Raw genomic sequence first — 18,565 nt, 5'->3', positions numbered from 1 at the left:
CTCTACCGAGGTTTCAAACTGTGAATCCCAGCTTAAATATCCTTGCAGAAAACAGACAAGGACTTTGTAGGTAAAACCACTCTCTGGGTGCCCAAAAAGCTGCAACTAGCTTAGCTACAACTAATAAAGCAAGCTGAAGTACAGGAACAAAACGTAACAGAAAAATCATTAGATTAAGTTGAAGTTGAAGGCTGCCAGCCTAGCTAGATAGGATTTTCTAGATAATTCTATGTCATTTGTAAATATTAATATAATCCACAGGCTTGGTTTACAAATGTAAATCGAACTATATGTTATGATTAAACTATATGTTGTACTGAGCTTTAAAAATGTAACCGCAGTGCACTCTGTTGGAAGAAAGCTGATAAGTTGAGCATTGTATGAGTGTTTGATCTCAAGCTCGGAGACAGGATGTCTGGGCCAGGAAATTCTTTCTATTGTCTTGACCCGAGAGATAATTACTAAGGTTTTACATAGGTTCATAGGTGTATACTAGGCTAATGGCCTGGAACCTTTACAAGCCTATCCCATAGGATTACCCTGGCATCATGCCATCCAACCTTAGTTCCTAGTGCCTCTGTCGAGTAATGTCTTTTATTGCTATGGCTTCCTGGCTAGGTGCAGCTTACTAAGAAATGTAAATTCTGAGTTTCTGTTAGCCTAGGAACCAGAGAAGTGTCAAGAATGATGTAATGTGAAATGACTTAGCAGTACTGTGTTATCAATGTAAGAATTTCTCAGAGACAGAGAATTAAGCATATTGGATTTTGTCTGAAGACATCAACTCACCAGCGCTCTGCCTTTGCTCTGTAAGTAGGATTTTAGATCTTAGTATTTCTCTTAGAGTTAGATCGAAATTTAGCCAGATTATTCTAGCTGCTTTATATATTTATGTCAGACTATTCTACAGTATTATTTTAAAGCATTTTTCTGTGATTCCTGAACTTTGTAATGTCATTGTGTTGAAGTAATAAGGATTCTCTTGTGTTTTTATTATTTATTATTAAATATTTTTAAACCTTTCAGCTGAGGCTGTTTTGTGTAGAGATAATTTAAGCTATTAGCGTACATTGCATGTATTCAGTGATACTGTCCAAGCCACTCCAATAGCTTTAGCCTTGGGTCACTCTTTCTAGTTGGATAACAGTAGTATTACACAGTGAAATTGGTCACCCTTTGGGAAGGGCCTTATTAGTAGCTGATAAGAGTAGTTGGTGGCAGTGATTACTACCTTATAGCCTGACAGGAGGGGGCATAGCTGGAAAATCTGTGCCAGCCTTCCCCAGGAGTGTCTGTGTATTTGTGTATAAACCAAATCTCAGTGTGTGTGTGTGTCAACTATTTGGGCAGGGACACAAAGCACTGGTTGGACAGGATGGTATTGGATGTTTTGGCTTAACTGCTCGGCTGGGATCTGAACCCTATAGCTGTGCCAGTGAGGAGTCTTATTGGGGATCTGGAGAGAAAGGGAGAAACCAGCCGCAAACTGACTGTGATCTCTGTATGCTCTTAAGGGAAATTGTATTTTACTGCATGTTTACTTGTTATCCTTCCCAATGTGCATGCCTCTCACTGGTTCTAGTGGTGTGGATTGAGGCTTCTTGATTACTGGGCCAGTGTACAGGTGTCACTTAAGGCATGAAACACAGCAAATAAGCACATATATCACAGCAGCACAAGTAATAAAGAAACTTAAAATGCAATTAAAAACTATAGTTTTACATATTCAGATCTAGATGGATCTGGATTTAGCTCAACTGTCAGATGCCGTATTAACAGCAAATAAGCTGCGAAATGCAGAATTTGAGTGCAAAACTGTATACAATGCACACATATCACAGCAATTGTATAAATCTACACAAAAAGCAAATCAGTGCTTCTTAAAAGACCTTATCTAACAGTGGATTCAGCAGAAAAGTTCTTCAAACATTGGTGAGATAACCAAGTGAGTAGAAGCTCTGAGATGTAAAGAGAGAGAGAAACATATTGTTATGTAATGGAAAGGAGAGCCCTGGCTAAAGATAGAGAAGATGATTGTGATGATACAGATGAAGTTCTGTTAGTCATGAGTTAGTGACAAATATATGAGCTGAGAAATACGTTTCTGGAATAAGAAGTAGATGAAAACTTTGACAAGGTCAGTGATTAATTACAGGAGCATCCTGATGATGGGTATTTTATAAGAAGTGACTCTTCACAAGAAGTGTGCTGTAGTTGGAGGTAGCAGTATGCCATTGTGTGGGAGAGATGGAAGGAGACGGAGGAACAAATTGAGTTGTTCAGAGTAGTGACATTGCCATGTGTCAAGAAAGAATTATTTTGCATCCTGTTTGAAGACTTTTGTTGCATGTATGTGGTGGAGGGAGATTGGAAGGGAGTTTCACTGTTTTGCTACTTGACAAGCATATAGTGAGATCCTGTGAGAGTTGTACAGGGGAGTTACTTTTGCCAGACATTTTCAGTTTAGTGAAGAGTACGAGAAGGGATAGACTAGTACAGTAGACTGCTGAAAGAGGAACAGTGTTGTAGATTGTGAAGGATTTTTGTGCTATTTTTAATTGGATTGGTTGAGTCTGAGAACATTAGCATTGTTGAGACAGTTTAATAATTTGAAAGCTACCCCTTGATGTGTTCTGTTAGGAAGGCTGGTGGCAAACTTTGCAATCTTGTTGTAAGATTGCTCACATTTTGTGAGTTGTGTTGTTTGTAGTTAAGACTGAAGTGGCATTTGTCAGGTGAGGGATAAGGTAGATAGCTGCAATGACCTTCAGTGCTTCATCAGACAAAATATATTGAACCAATTGAGCATACCTACTTTTTGGTTGGTTTTATAGGTTATTTGGTGAATGTGGTACATCTTAGTAATACGTTGGCATGATGCACATAAATTCTGCATTCCTGTTTTTCTTCCATTCTTTTTCTAACATTTGTCAGCTTTGTACTCCCATTTTTATGAAACTTTATTTGTGAGAACCTTGAAAAATGTTAGTTTGTACTACCAATATGCCTAGTATATCCCTGTCTTTAGCATGGTTCAACAGTGATCTTTTGATTTCAGTGCGCTTATGTGCAAGTATGAATTCACAGATTTTGGTTATTTTTATTATAAAGTGTGCTTCGATTGCCTCATTTTAAACCTCTTTTGGAAGTTGCTGATGTAGGATGGCTTACTGCTGAATCTAAGATGCAGTCTTTCTATCAGTGTTCAAAATGTTGGTTTTATTGTGTGTTCCTGGCTTAAAGATTATGCCTTAGTGTCACATAATGAAAAAATAAAATTGATGGCTTTCAGGTCTGTTTTATGTGTGTCTTGGAGAGGTTTTGTTGCTATGGGTCTTTAAGCATTTGCAAGTGATATTAGCTTTTACTTAATAATTCATGTAAATTGTGCTTCAGAATATTTACTCTTGTTTTAATTTTTATTTATTTATTTATTTACATTTGTTGACCGGGAAAATCCGACTGGACACAGGTCCTTTTTCAGTGGAGGCCCGGGGAGAAAAGCTCCACAATAAAAACAACAATTAATTACAAGTTACAAGAAGTATACATAGGTTTTGTTTAACAATAGTGGTAAACAGTTATAGTTCAAAATGAAATGAAGTATTTAGTTAAATGGTACAACACTTATAACATTGGTGCCATAAAGACTAGCAAGTATTTTAACAGCTGAGCTAGCAGCTATTACCCTTGAATAACAGTGGCTAAGATTACAGATGAGATATAGGTTTACAAGCAATGTATTTGGCTGCAATCCAAGAAAGTTAGAGGGGTGGAAGAAAGGGATTAAAGAGATTGGGGTGGAGATGTTAGAGAGGTTTGTTACAGGGGCATGTCCAGCTCTTTTAGATGAGATTTTAGAGCAGTCATGAAGTTAGTGCATGATGACACAGACGTCATAGTGTGAGGAAGGATATTCTATAATTTTGCTATGGAGTAGAAGAAGAGAGCTTCTCCAGCAGAGTTCCTGGTTCTAGTTACCTGTAATTGATTTTTGTTGCTGGAGCCTAGTGGTCTGTTGGTATGATAGGGTTGGAGTAGATTTTGGAGGGAGAGGACTTTTAGAGGATTTAGTAGTTTGTGGGTGAGTGAGAGTTGGTACCATTGAAGGAGGTGAGGGAGTTCTAGCCAGTTCAGTAAGTGAGGTGCAGTGGTGGCTATGGTAGTTTGCGCCAGTGGCAAACCTTGCTATTTTGTAGTAGCAAGCTTTGAGTTTACCTAACTCACTTTGTCTTAGGTTGATAAATAATGGAGAGGCATAGAGTACGGTTGAGATAAGGTGGCTATTTGCAACTGAAATCTTCACTGTTTTGGTGAGGAATTGCTTATTTCTGTATAAAGCTCCTAGTATTTTGTGTACTTTTTTATGGTTAATGAGATGTGAATGTCAAACTTGAGGTTATTGTCAGTTTCAACTCTAAGTAGTTTGGTGTGGTCTGTTGGGGGGATAATGGTGTTGTCATTGACTTTAATATTAAATTGGTGGGTGTTTAGATTGTGCTTGGTGGAAGATGAGGAGTTTTGTTTTGTTTGGGTTAAGTATTAATTATGCATCTGAAAGCCAAGTTTCAACTGAGGAAAAGGCTTCCTGTGTGGTCTTTTGAAGTTCAGGTAGGGAGTGGGCTGAGCAGATGATGGTGGAGTCATCTGCGTACTGTATTAGAGTGGCCTGTTTGGTAGCAGAGGGTAGATTATTAGTGAATATGGAGAAGAGTAAGGGTCCAAGGATGGATCCTTGGGGAACACCTATTGAAGCAGGGAGCTGGGGGGATATATCATTATGCCAAACAACGGATTGATGGCGGTCAGTCAGGTAGCTCTGGAACCAGTTTGTGACAGATTGAGAGAAGGATAGAGTATTGAGGACAGTGATGAGTTGTTTATGAGAGACCATGTTGAATGCTTTAGATAGGTCTAGGAAAGTTGCAGAGGTGAAATAACCATTGTTTTTATGTTGAAGGATTGTATTAGTGAAAGCAAGTAAGGCAGTGGTTGTGCTGTGGTATGGTCGGAAACCATGCTGTGTGTTAGATAGGATGTTGTTAGTAAGGAGATAGTTTAGAACTTCAGAGTGAATGCATCTCTCAAGTATTTTTGATAGAGGAGACAGAATTGCTATGGGCTGGTAGTTAGTGAACTCTGTGGAGGGGGATAATGTGGGATATTTTCATGTGGGATATTTAATTATCTATAAAATTAAAATATTCATTTTTGCATTTATAAAATTACCTGGTGATAAACTTGTTAGATTACAATGTTTATTTCACTTGTACTGTTAGATTTGTGTGGTGTAGTTGTGATTTATCATGGCATTTTACATTTTATCTCTTACTTACTGCTTGACTCCGCAATGGATATTATAATTTCTAACTGTTATATTTTTTCCTGACAAAATTCAGTTCAGTGTTTCAGGTTATTTTTTGACTATTCCAGTGACTACTTGTTTTGAACTGATAATGACCTCACGTTTGTAAATTGTAGGTGACACCAGATCAGGATCAAGGTCAAATGGGCCCCTAGACAAGGTAATGAATTCGGCCCCATCCCATACACTTATACACACACACACACACACACACACACACACACACACACACACACTCACACACAATACTTCCCAACCTCTTAGCACAAAAAATCAGGGCAAAGCCAAAATTAATGGGGGGACAAAGTTTGAAAAATAGGGGCAAACTTAAAATATTGCCCTCACATACTTTTATAAAGTTGCTAGAATAAAAAATATTGTGTTATCATGAATGTTCTGAAGGATATGAAGTCTGAAACTCAAATACTTGTCATTATTTAGTGAATTCTGTCCTCACGGCCAGCCTTAGGCATAGGCGAGCTAGGCGACCGCCTAGGCACCATACAGGCTGGCCTCGTAAAGGGTGCAATTTGTGTTTATTTATCTATTTATTTTAATTAATTTACTTTTCTTAATAAGAAAAGTAAATTAATTAAAATAAATAAATCTTAGGGTGTTGGAATCGTAGGGGTGAGGAGGGGGAAGCGAGCGCTCCTCCCACTTTTACAGCTGTAGGTTGGCCAGGACTGGAGGCTTCAAGAATTAATTAAAAAAAAAAAAAAAAAACTTCACTCCATAGTAGTGGAGTCTTCTCCTTTAAGTAGGAACATGCATGTGTCACATCCACGCACGCCAACGTGGATGTAAAGATATTCTAAAGTTGCACGTGGGAGTTAAGCTAGCACTTTAAGGGTTCACTGCATGTGTATGCGTGTGGCTATTCAGATTAAAAAGAACTGAAGGTAAGTGTATGTGTGTGTCTGTGTAGTTTAAACAGGGCTTCTGTATGTGAGAGAAAGTGTGTGTGTGTGTGTGTGTGTGTGTGTGTGTGTGTGTGTGTGTGTGTGTGTGTGTGTGTGTGTGTGTGTGGAATTTTAATTAGTTGTTCTGTTTGTATGAGTGATAAAGTGCATGTGTTACTATGTGAAAGAGTAGGTGTGTGTGTGTGTGTGTGTGTGTGTGTGTGTGTGTGTGTGTGTGTGTGTGTGTGTGTGTGTGTGTGTGTGTGTGTGTGTGTGTGTGTGTGTGTGTGTGTGAGTGTATGAGAGAGAAGGTGCATGTCTGGGTGTTGTATGAGAGAGCAGGTAAGCATGTGTGTGTGATGTCTAGCATCTGCTTGGTCAGAGTGATACTATTAGTAGCTTTCTGTGCAAATGAGCAGAGGTTTGTATGTGTTGCTGGCTTATTTTCCTTATTATAATAGTGTTTTTGGGACGGATAGCAGTATAGGTGTTGTGCAGTGATAAGGACCAGAGAATCAGCCAGCCTGACAGTTCTAACATTCAGAAAACTGTTAAGTGTTGTACTTGTTTTATCAAATGTTATTATGCATATATTTTAGAATTCCTATTACTGATGTGTGTTACATGCATCTGTAACAAGATTGTAGTCATATTAACATAGAGACGTTTCTTCCACATCCTGGACTTTCATTACGTCTACTGCTGGTGTTTTGTTGTTTGGCCTGGGCATTAATTTATAATTCCACATTCTATAAATGTATTGTTTTACCTAGGCATGCTTATGCTCATTCTATTTTAATTGGTTTGTGGTTAGTGATAAATCCATGAAATCAGCAATATACTCAGCATTCCATGCCTCTTTCATTTTGTGGTATCCTACCCTTAAGCCCAACCACCCCGCAGACACACATTTGTAGTAGTCATGCTATTGGAACAATCATATGCACATTGTATTTGTTTTTCAGGCTTTTAAGTCTGTTATATTAACCTGGTCATATCCATCTCACAGATTTTTGTAGTATCTTGTGAGCCCGGATTTTATTTATTATTTTAATTATGCTCCTAGCATTAACATGGAGAACCTTTATTATCCTTGGGTGATGGAGGTAGTTCCTTATCACTTTTCATAAGTAACATGGGTGTTGTTGCTGGTAGGGGATTTTATTGTTCTTTGTTTGTGATTATTCAGTTGTTTTATAACATTATTGATTATGTACCTTATTTCTGCTGCTTTGATATATAGCCCACAAATTAAATGGGTAGGATGATTTAATTGTTTATTTATTTATTACCTCATGATTAGCCCAGCGTTTGCATGGTTATTGGTTATGAATCTAGTTTCTACTTCTGTTTTACATAGTTGTCATATTTATGAATATTTTTTGTTTGTTATTTATGTATATATATGGTCTGCTGCAGGCACTCACTGCTAGTAGCCCACGACATACCTCCTTGCTGCCACTTGTTTGAAAACACAACTGCTCACCTCCCACTTGCCCAATATCCTGTTTCTGCATAGCCCTCCCAACACTTAGCCCTATAAAGCTGAATAGCCCTATCAGAACCGTAACTCTAACCCCAAAATCTCCCAGCCAGAGTCCTTGCTTCCTTACCCTAAAACTATCTTTGTGTTCCTTAATTCAGAAAGTCCCTCCCTGACCATAAAATCCCATTTTTCACTCCCTTCCCATGGCTACTGTACTACCTTGCTTGAACTCAAATAATCCACTTGGGTAAAGTGTGGCAGCTGCTTGTCCAGCCTCGTATTTGAATTTGAGAGAAAGTGGCAGGCCACACCAGATACAAAGACACTCAGGTCCTTGGGTCTGAGATTGTGTTTTTGACCACTTTGGACCCGAATGCTTGTAGTAGACCCATGTATGTGTCCTACTTTGAAAATTTATGTCATTAGTCTCCAACTCAAATGACCATGAGGGCTGTGCAAGCAGAATGCAATAAAGTATTTCATTGAAGGTAGGTAGCCAAGGATCTTTAGAGATAGGCTGCACTGGTCCCTGGATAAGTGTCACTGGTACACTATAGTATGATGAGGTTGATTTGTATCGTAAAGAAGAGACCACTAAAGTTGGTTGGCAGAAGTTAATAATATGTTCTATATAAAAGTAAAATATAAACTTACTGATAACTGTTTTTTTGATGAGGCTGACAGGTAGTTCTTAAAGAGAGTAACTTGTGGATGGCCAAAGACTGAACTCAAAAGCATAATTTGCCTGAAGTTTAACCTGCAGAGGATCTCAAATATATGATTTTCAGACTTCATATCCTTCAGAAATGCAAGTTAACACAAATCCTGTTGTTCTAGCAACTTTAAGTTAAAAAAAAAGTGTAATATTTAAAATCTATCCCTATTTTTATGGTCATTGCATCCACATCATGTCCAGATTTCTTGCAGTAAGGTTGAGAGGTATGCATACCTCTCAACTATCCAGATTTTTGCTTCATATTTTTGGCCTATTCCTCATAAAATTTGTGGTTTTCTGGCAAATCACTGAAGATTTAAATAACTAAATGTCATACATTTGAGTTTCAGCCTTCATTTCTTTCAGAAAATGCATGGTGGTTTGTAATGACACATGTTTGAGGGGCCTTTTATGGTTAAAATATTCTGAAATGGGTAGTTTTGTCATTATTGGTTCATACATTTTGTTTCACTGCTTACTGGAAAAATGTTCAAAACTACAAATTTAAAACATACTCTAACAAGTGTAAATGTTTCTATGTGCAACTAGCTGTTTTTGTTTATCAAATGGCACACTGTGTTGTAAAATCTGAAAGCAGTGTTAGTAGCATAATTGCCTTTGGTGCAGATGGCTGTGGATTCTACTCCCACACCATGTAGATGGAGTGCTGATATTGCATTGCCCGTATGATTGTTGATTATTTGGTGCATTATAAGGTGGATAGGGGTTCTACACTCCTGAGTATGTCCTTTGTATTAGATGCCTAGTGACTATGAACTTGTTGGTCATTTCCTATTGCAATAGGTCATTTCCTATTACAATAGTACCAACTTACCAAATTTTTTATGCAATATAGGCAATTAATTCTTCAAGGAAAGCAGGCACTGAATTTGTATATAAAACATTGATATGTGAAGTTGTTTTGCTGGTAGCAACTTCTTATTTGGTATGGATTTCTTTAATGTGGAATTCAGATGATTTTACATCTGCAGAGATTGTGAGTATGGAGTAATATTGGTGGATTATAATGACAGAAGTCTTGAATGGCCTTTATGGTTGAAAATTTCTGAAATGGGTAGTTATTGGTTCATGCATTTTGTTTCATTGCTTATTAAAAGAATGTTTAAAATTACAAATTCAAAACACTTTCTAGCAAATGGTGCTGTATTATACAAGGAATATAATTCAATGCAATCAAGAAGGTGAATCAAAGAACAAATACACGTATGCATGACCCTACAAAATGTGTCCAAGGAGTCTGTTTTGAAAACAGCCCAAAGGTAAACTTAATTCTTTACTGGCCAGATGCATTTTCTATGAATTTAGGTTTTCATGCCATTTCAATGAATATGAATTTTTCCATTTCAATGAATGTGAGTTTCAAGGGCAGAGAAGTTTACTGCTTATGCTGTCTGTTTTCATTGCGAGACTGTATTATTTAGCAAATGGCTACCTGTGTGTGTGCTATTTTATTTCAATATCTGTAATGACTGTAAAAGCAAATAAGAGAATAGTATGCATGGTAACTGGTGGGAAATAACCAACTAATGGAACACTGGAATTGCTGAGGAGGGGGGTGCTGATGGGGGGAGGGGGTTGCTGCAGGAGCAGATACTTGGGGGCAGTCTTTTACCCTGCCTAGGGCCCTATTTGACTGCGATCTGGCTCTAGTATTTAAAGTAGAAAATACTATGCAGAAGTAGTTGTAGTTAAAGATACCCTGTAATGTAGTTATTCCATCTATGCATTTAAATAATTTAAGGAAATGACTGGAGTGACTTTCTTGGGGAGTAACCCTGTGGGTGTGGCTCAAATAGGGGTGTTTCATGACTGTGGTGTGGATGGGGCTTAAGGGGCGCCGGAGCACTACTTTGCCTAGGGTGCTATTTTGGTTAAGGCCGGCCCTGTCTGTCCTCAATGAGTTGCCACAATAAACCCAAAAAAACACAAATTTTATGAGAAACAGACTACAAATATGAGGCAAAAATCAGGACATTATATGAAAATCTACTTACCTACTTCTTATACACACACACACCTACTTACCTACTCACCTCTCCGTTTATGGTCTGCATTTCAAATGTCTTATGGTATTCAAATTCTATATGCTCAGAAGACAAAAACGTAAACAACAGGTCACACAGATGCAGAAGACAGAAATAGGTCACACACACCTGTTGCGTCTGTGCAATTGGATGCAAAGGGAGTTGTTCTTAAAGAAGAATGGCCTTAAAAACATTTTTTTTATTAAAACGTTAATCTCCCTGTCAACAGCTCCCTCACCAGCGGAGACCCTCTCCCAGCTAGTGGGCCTTAGGTGACTGCCTTGGTCACCTTGTGCTGGATCCAGCTCTGGGTGCCACCATTTTTTTTCATTCAGCATTGTAATTTGCAGAACCTTACATAAGTGCAGTTCCTTGTAATATGCTATTTAACCCTTCCTTCGCTTCATTGTATTAAACTGAGTTGTGTCAGTCAATTTTCAGTTCATGTATATAGTTGTGTGTGTTTTTTCACATTGTTCCCCAAAAAGAGGAATTAACATATTATTTTTGATAACCATATGTGAATGAACAAAATGGTGTAAACTAGGAGGCTGAAAACCTTGACAGGCAATTTCTTAAAAGAGTTGTTTTGCTCCATAATGATAAAGACAGCTCTGGCTATTTTTCAGAATTTGAGTTCAGCACTGTCAGTAATTGAATGATTTATTGACCATGTTTTAGAACTAGGTGTAGCATTAACTGATAACCAGTGAATTTCAACAGCAGGCTGCCCTATAAAGTTCTTTAGTCTCTCCTTTATTTGATATCATAGTATAGGCTTTAATTAGCTTAGCCAGTCTGACATGAAAGATGGGAAGAAAAGGAGATGAGTGGCAACAATTGCTGAATGTGCATATTCATATGTTATTGGCCAGATCCTTATTAAAATACTAAATAATCATAGCAACTTTAATCATTGTTGCTGTTACATAAGTTCAGAAGTGGTCATGATCAATTAATTGTTATCACAAATGTATTATTTCCCTATACCAATATAAAACAAGCCATTAATCATGATAAACAACACATCATTTACTCAACAGCTATGAAGAAATTTACTTTGTGCAGTGCACTGCCAGGAGAATATTCACACAGACCTTTCTAGAAAGGAAGGTATTTAACTGCCTTTCAGGTGAGCATTGTCAGGTACTGTGAGGAATGCCCATTTAACGACATCCAAATTGCCATTTATTACTGATTAATGCATGTCAGTGGGGTGGGTATCAACAAAGAAAATATAAGTGAAACATACATTTTTTATTTGTAAATATTAATAAAGCAACAGTGGCTTATAATATTAATGCTTTAGTTCCATGTCGTGATTTTGAACAATGCAAATTCAGATTTCATAAGAATTAAAAAAAAAATGAAAACTTGGCTCCCACATTTACAAGGATTACAAGTCTTCCACATGAGCAGTGCATGGGTTTTCAGTGCCCCCATGCCCTTTACCTATTGTAATAAATTCTGCTTTTTCTGCACTCTTGAGATAGGGGAATTTCTGTAATCAGCGGTTGCTGGCCATATGGGAAGTTCATTTGAAATTATGCTTTCCAAAGTGATTACCAGTTGACATAGCAAACATTACACTACCACAGAGCCTGTTTAGTAAGAAAGCTAGTATAACAGTGAAAGAAAAAAATGCAAGATGCTGGATTTTGAATGTTTATCATATTATATAAAATATAAGTTGCTGTTTATGTGATAAGAATAGCTGTTTTTTTCATTTTTAAATTTGCACTTTTATAATTTTTCTTTTTAGCGCCCATCAGCCTTTATCACGATGAAAGTGATGCAAAATCCAAGCTTTGCTACTTTCACATACCTCATGCCATGTGGGACACATACACTGTTCTTCCCTTCTCAAGAAAATGAGCACACAGTGGTGTTTTGGGATGGAGTAGGCAGTTCAAGGTATTGTTCAGTTTTTCTTTATGAATAATTATTTTCATGACTAGAAGGTCATTGCTTATTTTGTAAGCTAGAATTTTCACCTGGTTTACCTATTTTATATACTTTTTAAATTTATTTAATTGGATAAACTCACTGTGTTGACTTGGCTTCTCAAAGGCAGACTTGGTACACTTTCTTGCTAAGTGCTCTGTTCAGGGTTACAAACAATGTAAATTGTGAACGAAGGAGACTAACACTGAGCTGAAGAGCAAAGCTCACCTGTCGCTTATAGCGTTAATCATGTGTGGTAAACTGTCAATATTGGACTAGAAGAACTTGGACTTTATGGCACAGCCTGTTAGAATATACAGAAATAGATACAGAACTTTGGAGTGTTTTGCCTGCGCTAAAGTGAAAGAGTAAACATTTGAGAGGGAAATGTCTATATCTGATAAACATAAAGATGGAATGTCAGGGACTTTTTATTTGCAGGTAGTGCTAGTGCACTGCTGAGCCAGAGGTCTGTCTGCACTGTAGGAGCTGAAATAAAAGCAGGGCACAAGTTACTGCACATTAGTATACAGCATGCCAGATGTATATTTGTGGCACTGCAGTAGCTAGTTTGAGCAGGAATATGCTTACCGTGAATGTTACTTTGAACTGTATACCTTTCAATTGTATGGAATTTCACAGGATGTCTATATTTTTGCCTCATCTGTATTCGTAAAATTAGTTTTTCTGGCAAATCATTCAGGATCGATGTCATTAAATAATGGCAGCCATTTGAGTTTCATACGTCTTATTATTCAGAAAATACATGCTAACACAAAGCCAACAGTGCAGTCCTAAATTCTGTCAAATTTATAAGTTTATAAGAGCAATGTTTAAAATATTTCCCTGATTTTGGGCCTTTCTCACCTTGGAGTTTTTGCACCAAGAGGTTGAGAAGTGTTTTGGACTGTCTTAATGTGGGTTGTCTCTAGCATGTAAAGAGTGAGTCAGGATAAAACCAAATTTATAGCTTGAACCTGGTTCATGATTGCAATGGTTTGCCTGTCGTCAGCTACATGGAACTATTTTTAAAATGTATATCGAATAACCCTGAATTCCTCTCTCTTTTCAGTTCCTCTTTTTGATGAAAGAAATAGAATTGTTCCTGTTCTAGAGCTCATCAATAAATGTGTCACAGAAACTTTTTAAATCATTAGTTCACCCTTTATGGTAGTTATGTTTGAGGTGCAAGGCCGAACTGTAATGCAGTAATGTTCAACACCCAGAACTGCAACCAATAAACTGCAGCTGTTTTTAGCAATGTACTTGTTCTAAGATTGTCGTGCATGTCTTAGAGAATTTCCTTCTACTGAGATACAGTAATTTTGGAGGTAGCACATGTAAGCAGCAGCAGTAGTATGGAGGAAGAAAGTTTCAAGTTGAGGGTTGCAGTGGGATGAAGCCTTCTGAAGGAAAAACAAGGCTGTTAACATGTTCCTGCAAGTTTCAGTTTTCACAATTTTGTTAGCCTTTTCTTAGCATTTTGTAGTTTACTTTCAGGACTTCTCAAACAGTTGATGTTGCATTTTTCATATTTGTGAGTTGTAGTGTTTATTTTTATTTATTTCTCCTTTGGTAACCAAGAAAATCCAGCTGAGTCAATGGCCCATTTTCAATGGAGACCCAGGGAGAAAAGCTCCACAACAGATTCAAAAAACATTTAAACTATAGTTGAATAATTATATATGAGGGAGAAAACCCCACAACAGTTTAAATATTTTACAATGAGTTAAGGAGTAAGGCTGCACAAAACCACACATAAAAACATTTCACAGTAGCTGATAAGTAATTGTATACAAGGGGAGAAAATCCCTACACAGATAAAAACACAGATTGCAATCCATTTATAGAAATATTACTACGATAAATTGCAGTCAAGAAAACAACATGTATGGAAGTGAGATAACAGTACCACTAACTTGAATACAGCTGTACAAGAAAGTAATGTGGTCCTGTTGAGATAAACCTTGCTCTTGGAACAATAGAATATCAACCTTCCTACTCTTCATAATGAAATTACCTTTCACTAAATATTTGACTCCATTTAAATAAGCATCAGCCTCTTAAAACATATGTCACTGCAGTAAATGAAAGGTCCATAGTAACATACTCAAGCCACTAGATATCCATTTTTTTCATTTCTCCAAGTCTTTTGGGTTTCTAATACCATGACGGGAATAAACCCCGTTCCTAAGTCAAAGTATAAGTAACGTTCATGAACTGCAGTGTGCCTAGTAATGACTCCTCCTGCAATTCGTATGGAGTTTTATGTATCGGTAACATATCTAAATATGATTGTAGATTGTTTTTTGTAAGACCTGTTGCTGCTAATTGGAACTGTCTGGGTATCTTTCTTCCACATTGCTCTCATTTCCGCCTGCCAATCCTGATATTTTATGACTGTTTCTCTCTGTAAGCAAGACACTGTAGTCACTGGGTATAGCAATTTCAGCGATCAATGCAACTTTTGTTTTCTTTTCATGGTTTTCCCGCATTATATTTTGAACTGTTGGCAATATGGGATCCCATGTGATGTAGACTTCATCATTTTCTATGATGATTTGTGGCTCATATTTCCAGTGTTTTTCAGCTACTTCAATATTACAATGTTTGCACAATCCCCAGTGCAACATTCTGCCATTAGTATGTCACAGCCAGCAACAAGGTGTGCAACTCTTTCTAATTCTGTTTTACAAAACCTACATTGTCTGTTTCTCCCACAAGTTCAATGAACTTTGTAAACCAATGTGTACGTAGTCCACTATCTTGGGTTGCCAGTATTAACCTTTCATCTTTTGGTTTGAATTCTCCTCTCCTTAAAAATATGTGCATTCATTCCTGTTCAACATGAGGTTCCTCCAGGCGTTTTCTATACCTGCAACTATATTTATGCATTTTGCACATTTCTTGCCTTCTAATCTGATCCTTCACCTTATATTCTTTCTTTTGTTTTTTGGCACATTCAGTTGCTGCCTGACTTTTATCTACTTTTGGTTTGATTTCCATTCCTGTTTGATGCTGATATGCTTCTGCTAGACTAAGAAGGGAAGTCATCCTTCATGCTTCAGAATTTTCACTATGTTTGGGTTGTGAGGTCAGCAGATATGTATGTTGTCCCACGATTGCAGATCTATACATGTAATCATCTTCAAGGAGGCCCATACCGCCTTTGGAATGGAGAATGTATAATCTTGGTATACACTGATTTTCAAAATCATTTAGTGACCATGAAGCATTCTTCTTGTTTTCCTGTCTAATCTAGCCAATACCCTTTGGGGCCAGTCAGTCACTCCAAAACTGTAAGTTAGGACAGGAATAGCAAACTGGTTTATAGCGTGAACTTCGTTCCTAGATGTCAAAACTGTTTTCAGGATCAATTTAAGTCTTCTAAAATATTCCTTATCGAGGTTTGTTTCGCATTTTTTCATGTTTTATTGTTGATCCTTCATTAATTCCCAAATATTTACACACTCCCTCTTGCTTAAGTTCTTTTATATCACATTTTAGTCCTAAACTGATGTTTTCTTGGTGCTGCAGCTTTCCTGCTTTAAATGTTGCTTTTGCACATTTGTCAAGACCAAATGATGTTCTTATATCATCTGAAAAAGTTTTGACTGCTTGCAGTTGTGCTCTCAGCTCCTCATCTGATGGGCTATACAGTTTTACATCATCAACAAAGAGAAGATGAGAAGTCTTTATACTTTGTTGCTTTCCAGGAACCAAATTATAGCCATGACCTAATCTGTTAAGCAGACAGCTTAATGGGTTAAGGGCAAAGCAAAAGAGCAGCGGTGATAGTCACCCTGGAATATCCCCTTTGAATTTTTATTCCTGGAATAATAATTTGTCCTTTATCATGGCTTAACTGCAGAGTGGTTTGCCACAATTTCATGGTCGTTGTAATGTAGTTTATCAGTGTACGGTGTATATTATACATTTTTAAGTATTCTTTCATCCATGAATATGGGATATTGTCTTATGCTTTTTTGTAGTCTATCCATGCCATACTTAGATTCTTGCCCTTTTTTACAGTTCTCCACTATGACTTTAACAACAAATGATCCTTTGTTCCATATGACTTTCCTTTATTACCCTTTTGTTCTATTGCCATAATTGAGTTTTCTTCTAAATGACTATAAATCCTGTCAGCATCAAGTCCACTGTATAGTTTATACGTCGTCAGAAGGCAAGTTATTGGTCTATAATTTTTAGGGTAGCTTGCAGGTTTACTCTTAAGTAGGTGCATTGTTTTTCCTGTTGTTAACCAGGCTAGCGTCTGTTTGGGGTGTGCATATAAATAGTTCGTACACATGGCTAAATCTTCATGCAAAGATGTTGATACTTTTAGCCAGAAGTTAGGTACTGTATCTGGGCCTAGGGTTTTCCAGTCAGAGGCTTTTCTTAACTTTGTCTCAATCTCTCTGGCCACTACTTCATCCCATTTCATATCCTGTACATTTGAACTTGTTTTTCTTTCTTTTGACTCTTCTATCCATTTAGCATCTTTGTTATGTTCCACAGGATCTTTTTAAATACTTCTCCAAAATGTATCTATTTCTTCTGTTTTTGGTGGTCTTTCAATTCCATTTACCTTTTTTTCCCAATTCTCTATAAAACTTTGTGAGGTCATCAATAACTTGTTTATTTTGTACTCTTCCTTTATATGTTTCTGTGCATCTTCTAGGTTTTTCTGCCTGTACTAATATTTTTAGTTTATTATTTGCATTAGTGCATGATAAATCATGATTTGTTATAATACTGTGCATTGCTTTTATCATGGCTATCTTTCTGAATACTATTGTTGATCTGTTCCCACTTCTATACTCTTCTAACAGTGACACTTCTTGCCTTAATTGCTTTATAGTTTTCTCTATTCAATACTTCCATGATGGCATTCAATTTCTCCCCTGTCCTTTTCCTTACTACCCTGTGTTCTTGTGGTAGGACTTTATCTTTTATTAATTTGGCAGCACAGTAATGTATCCTATTAACTTCTTTTATATTGCATTAATGTCTATGGGCAGTCCTAATTACTGTGTTCATTTGATTTATCAAACTTCTAACTTTTTGGGTTTTATTGACCTTCTGCAGTCTATTTCTTTCACTGATTTTAACATGTCTATCCATCTCTGTTAAATCAACTAATTCTTCTCTTAGATCATTTTCTTCTAAACTGAGGGCACATTCTTTGTTCGTTATTTCCTACACGCATTCTATAGAAAGTTCCAGAGCTTCTTCCTGTGCCATGTTCTCTTCAGTTTCACACTGTCTCATCCACTGCTCTTTCATATGGGAACTCACTGGCCTACCACTCCACAACATTGATTGTGATAGAGTTGCCACAGTTTCCAGTTCTTTCCCTTGCTGTATAGCTCCAACTGAACTTTTGTACTGGTTTCCTATGGGAGGCTCCAAAGGATCTTCATATGTCAACTGATTAGATGCTTCCTGCTCCACTGGTTTCTTCTTAATTTTGGTGTCCATTGCTGTATTCTGTTGTGTTGTTATCCGAGTTAAATTTTCTACACTAAGTCCTTCACTTTGCAGGTAATCAATAACCTCAGTTTCTATTTCTTTAACTTCTTCATTGCTTATCTTCTTTCTGCTTTTCCTCTTTGTTTTCTTGTTTTTGTATCATAAAATTTTCCATATCCAGATGTATTTGCTTGTGTTTCTCTTCAAATATCATGCATTGATTAGTTTTGCTTTCTCCTTTGCATAAATATTGCACCAAATTAAATCTTTTTTTTTTTTTCCCATGTCCATATTTCTTCTTCAGATGTCTCCTGCTCATTTCTCCTTACTCTGGGGGTCAGTTGTACCATCATGCTCTGATATGACCTGTGCTAGGCTTTCAACACTGAATCCTTCACTTTGCAAATATTCCATATCTTCAGCTTATATTTTTTTAACTTCTTTGTTGGCTTATAACTTCCCTATGTTGGCTGTCCTTTGTCTCCTCAAACCGTGATTCCTCTGAATTCACTTACTTGCTCTTCTTAGAGAAAAAACAAGGATTGCATGGAATTACACAGTGCTATTTTGCTGAGTTTTTGCTCTCTCCAGTGTTGTGCAGTCATGGAGTTGGTATGTAAAAGTTCTTTGTGG

At 37.1% G+C, this 18,565-nt stretch overlaps 1 protein-coding gene across 1 annotated transcript in view; it reads left to right on the top strand.

The window, feature by feature from the left end:
• Positions 1 to 18,565, top strand: part of LRRK1 (leucine rich repeat kinase 1) — a 2,417,153-nt gene that overhangs the window by 2,154,921 nt on the left and 243,667 nt on the right. Inside the window, 1 exon segment of the mRNA XM_044078686.1 lies at positions 12,276 to 12,427. Within this exon segment, the coding sequence (XP_043934621.1) occupies positions 12,276 to 12,427 (152 nt within the window).

Source organism: Protopterus annectens, chromosome 7.part1 (genome assembly GCF_019279795.1).
Source record: "Protopterus annectens isolate FY-2018-M chromosome 7.part1, PAN1.0, whole genome shotgun sequence".
Classification (NCBI taxonomy): Eukaryota; Metazoa; Chordata; order Ceratodontiformes; family Protopteridae; genus Protopterus; species Protopterus annectens.
The sequence above is the reverse complement of the archived record's forward strand: the minus strand, read 5'-3'. Positions and strand labels throughout refer to the sequence as shown.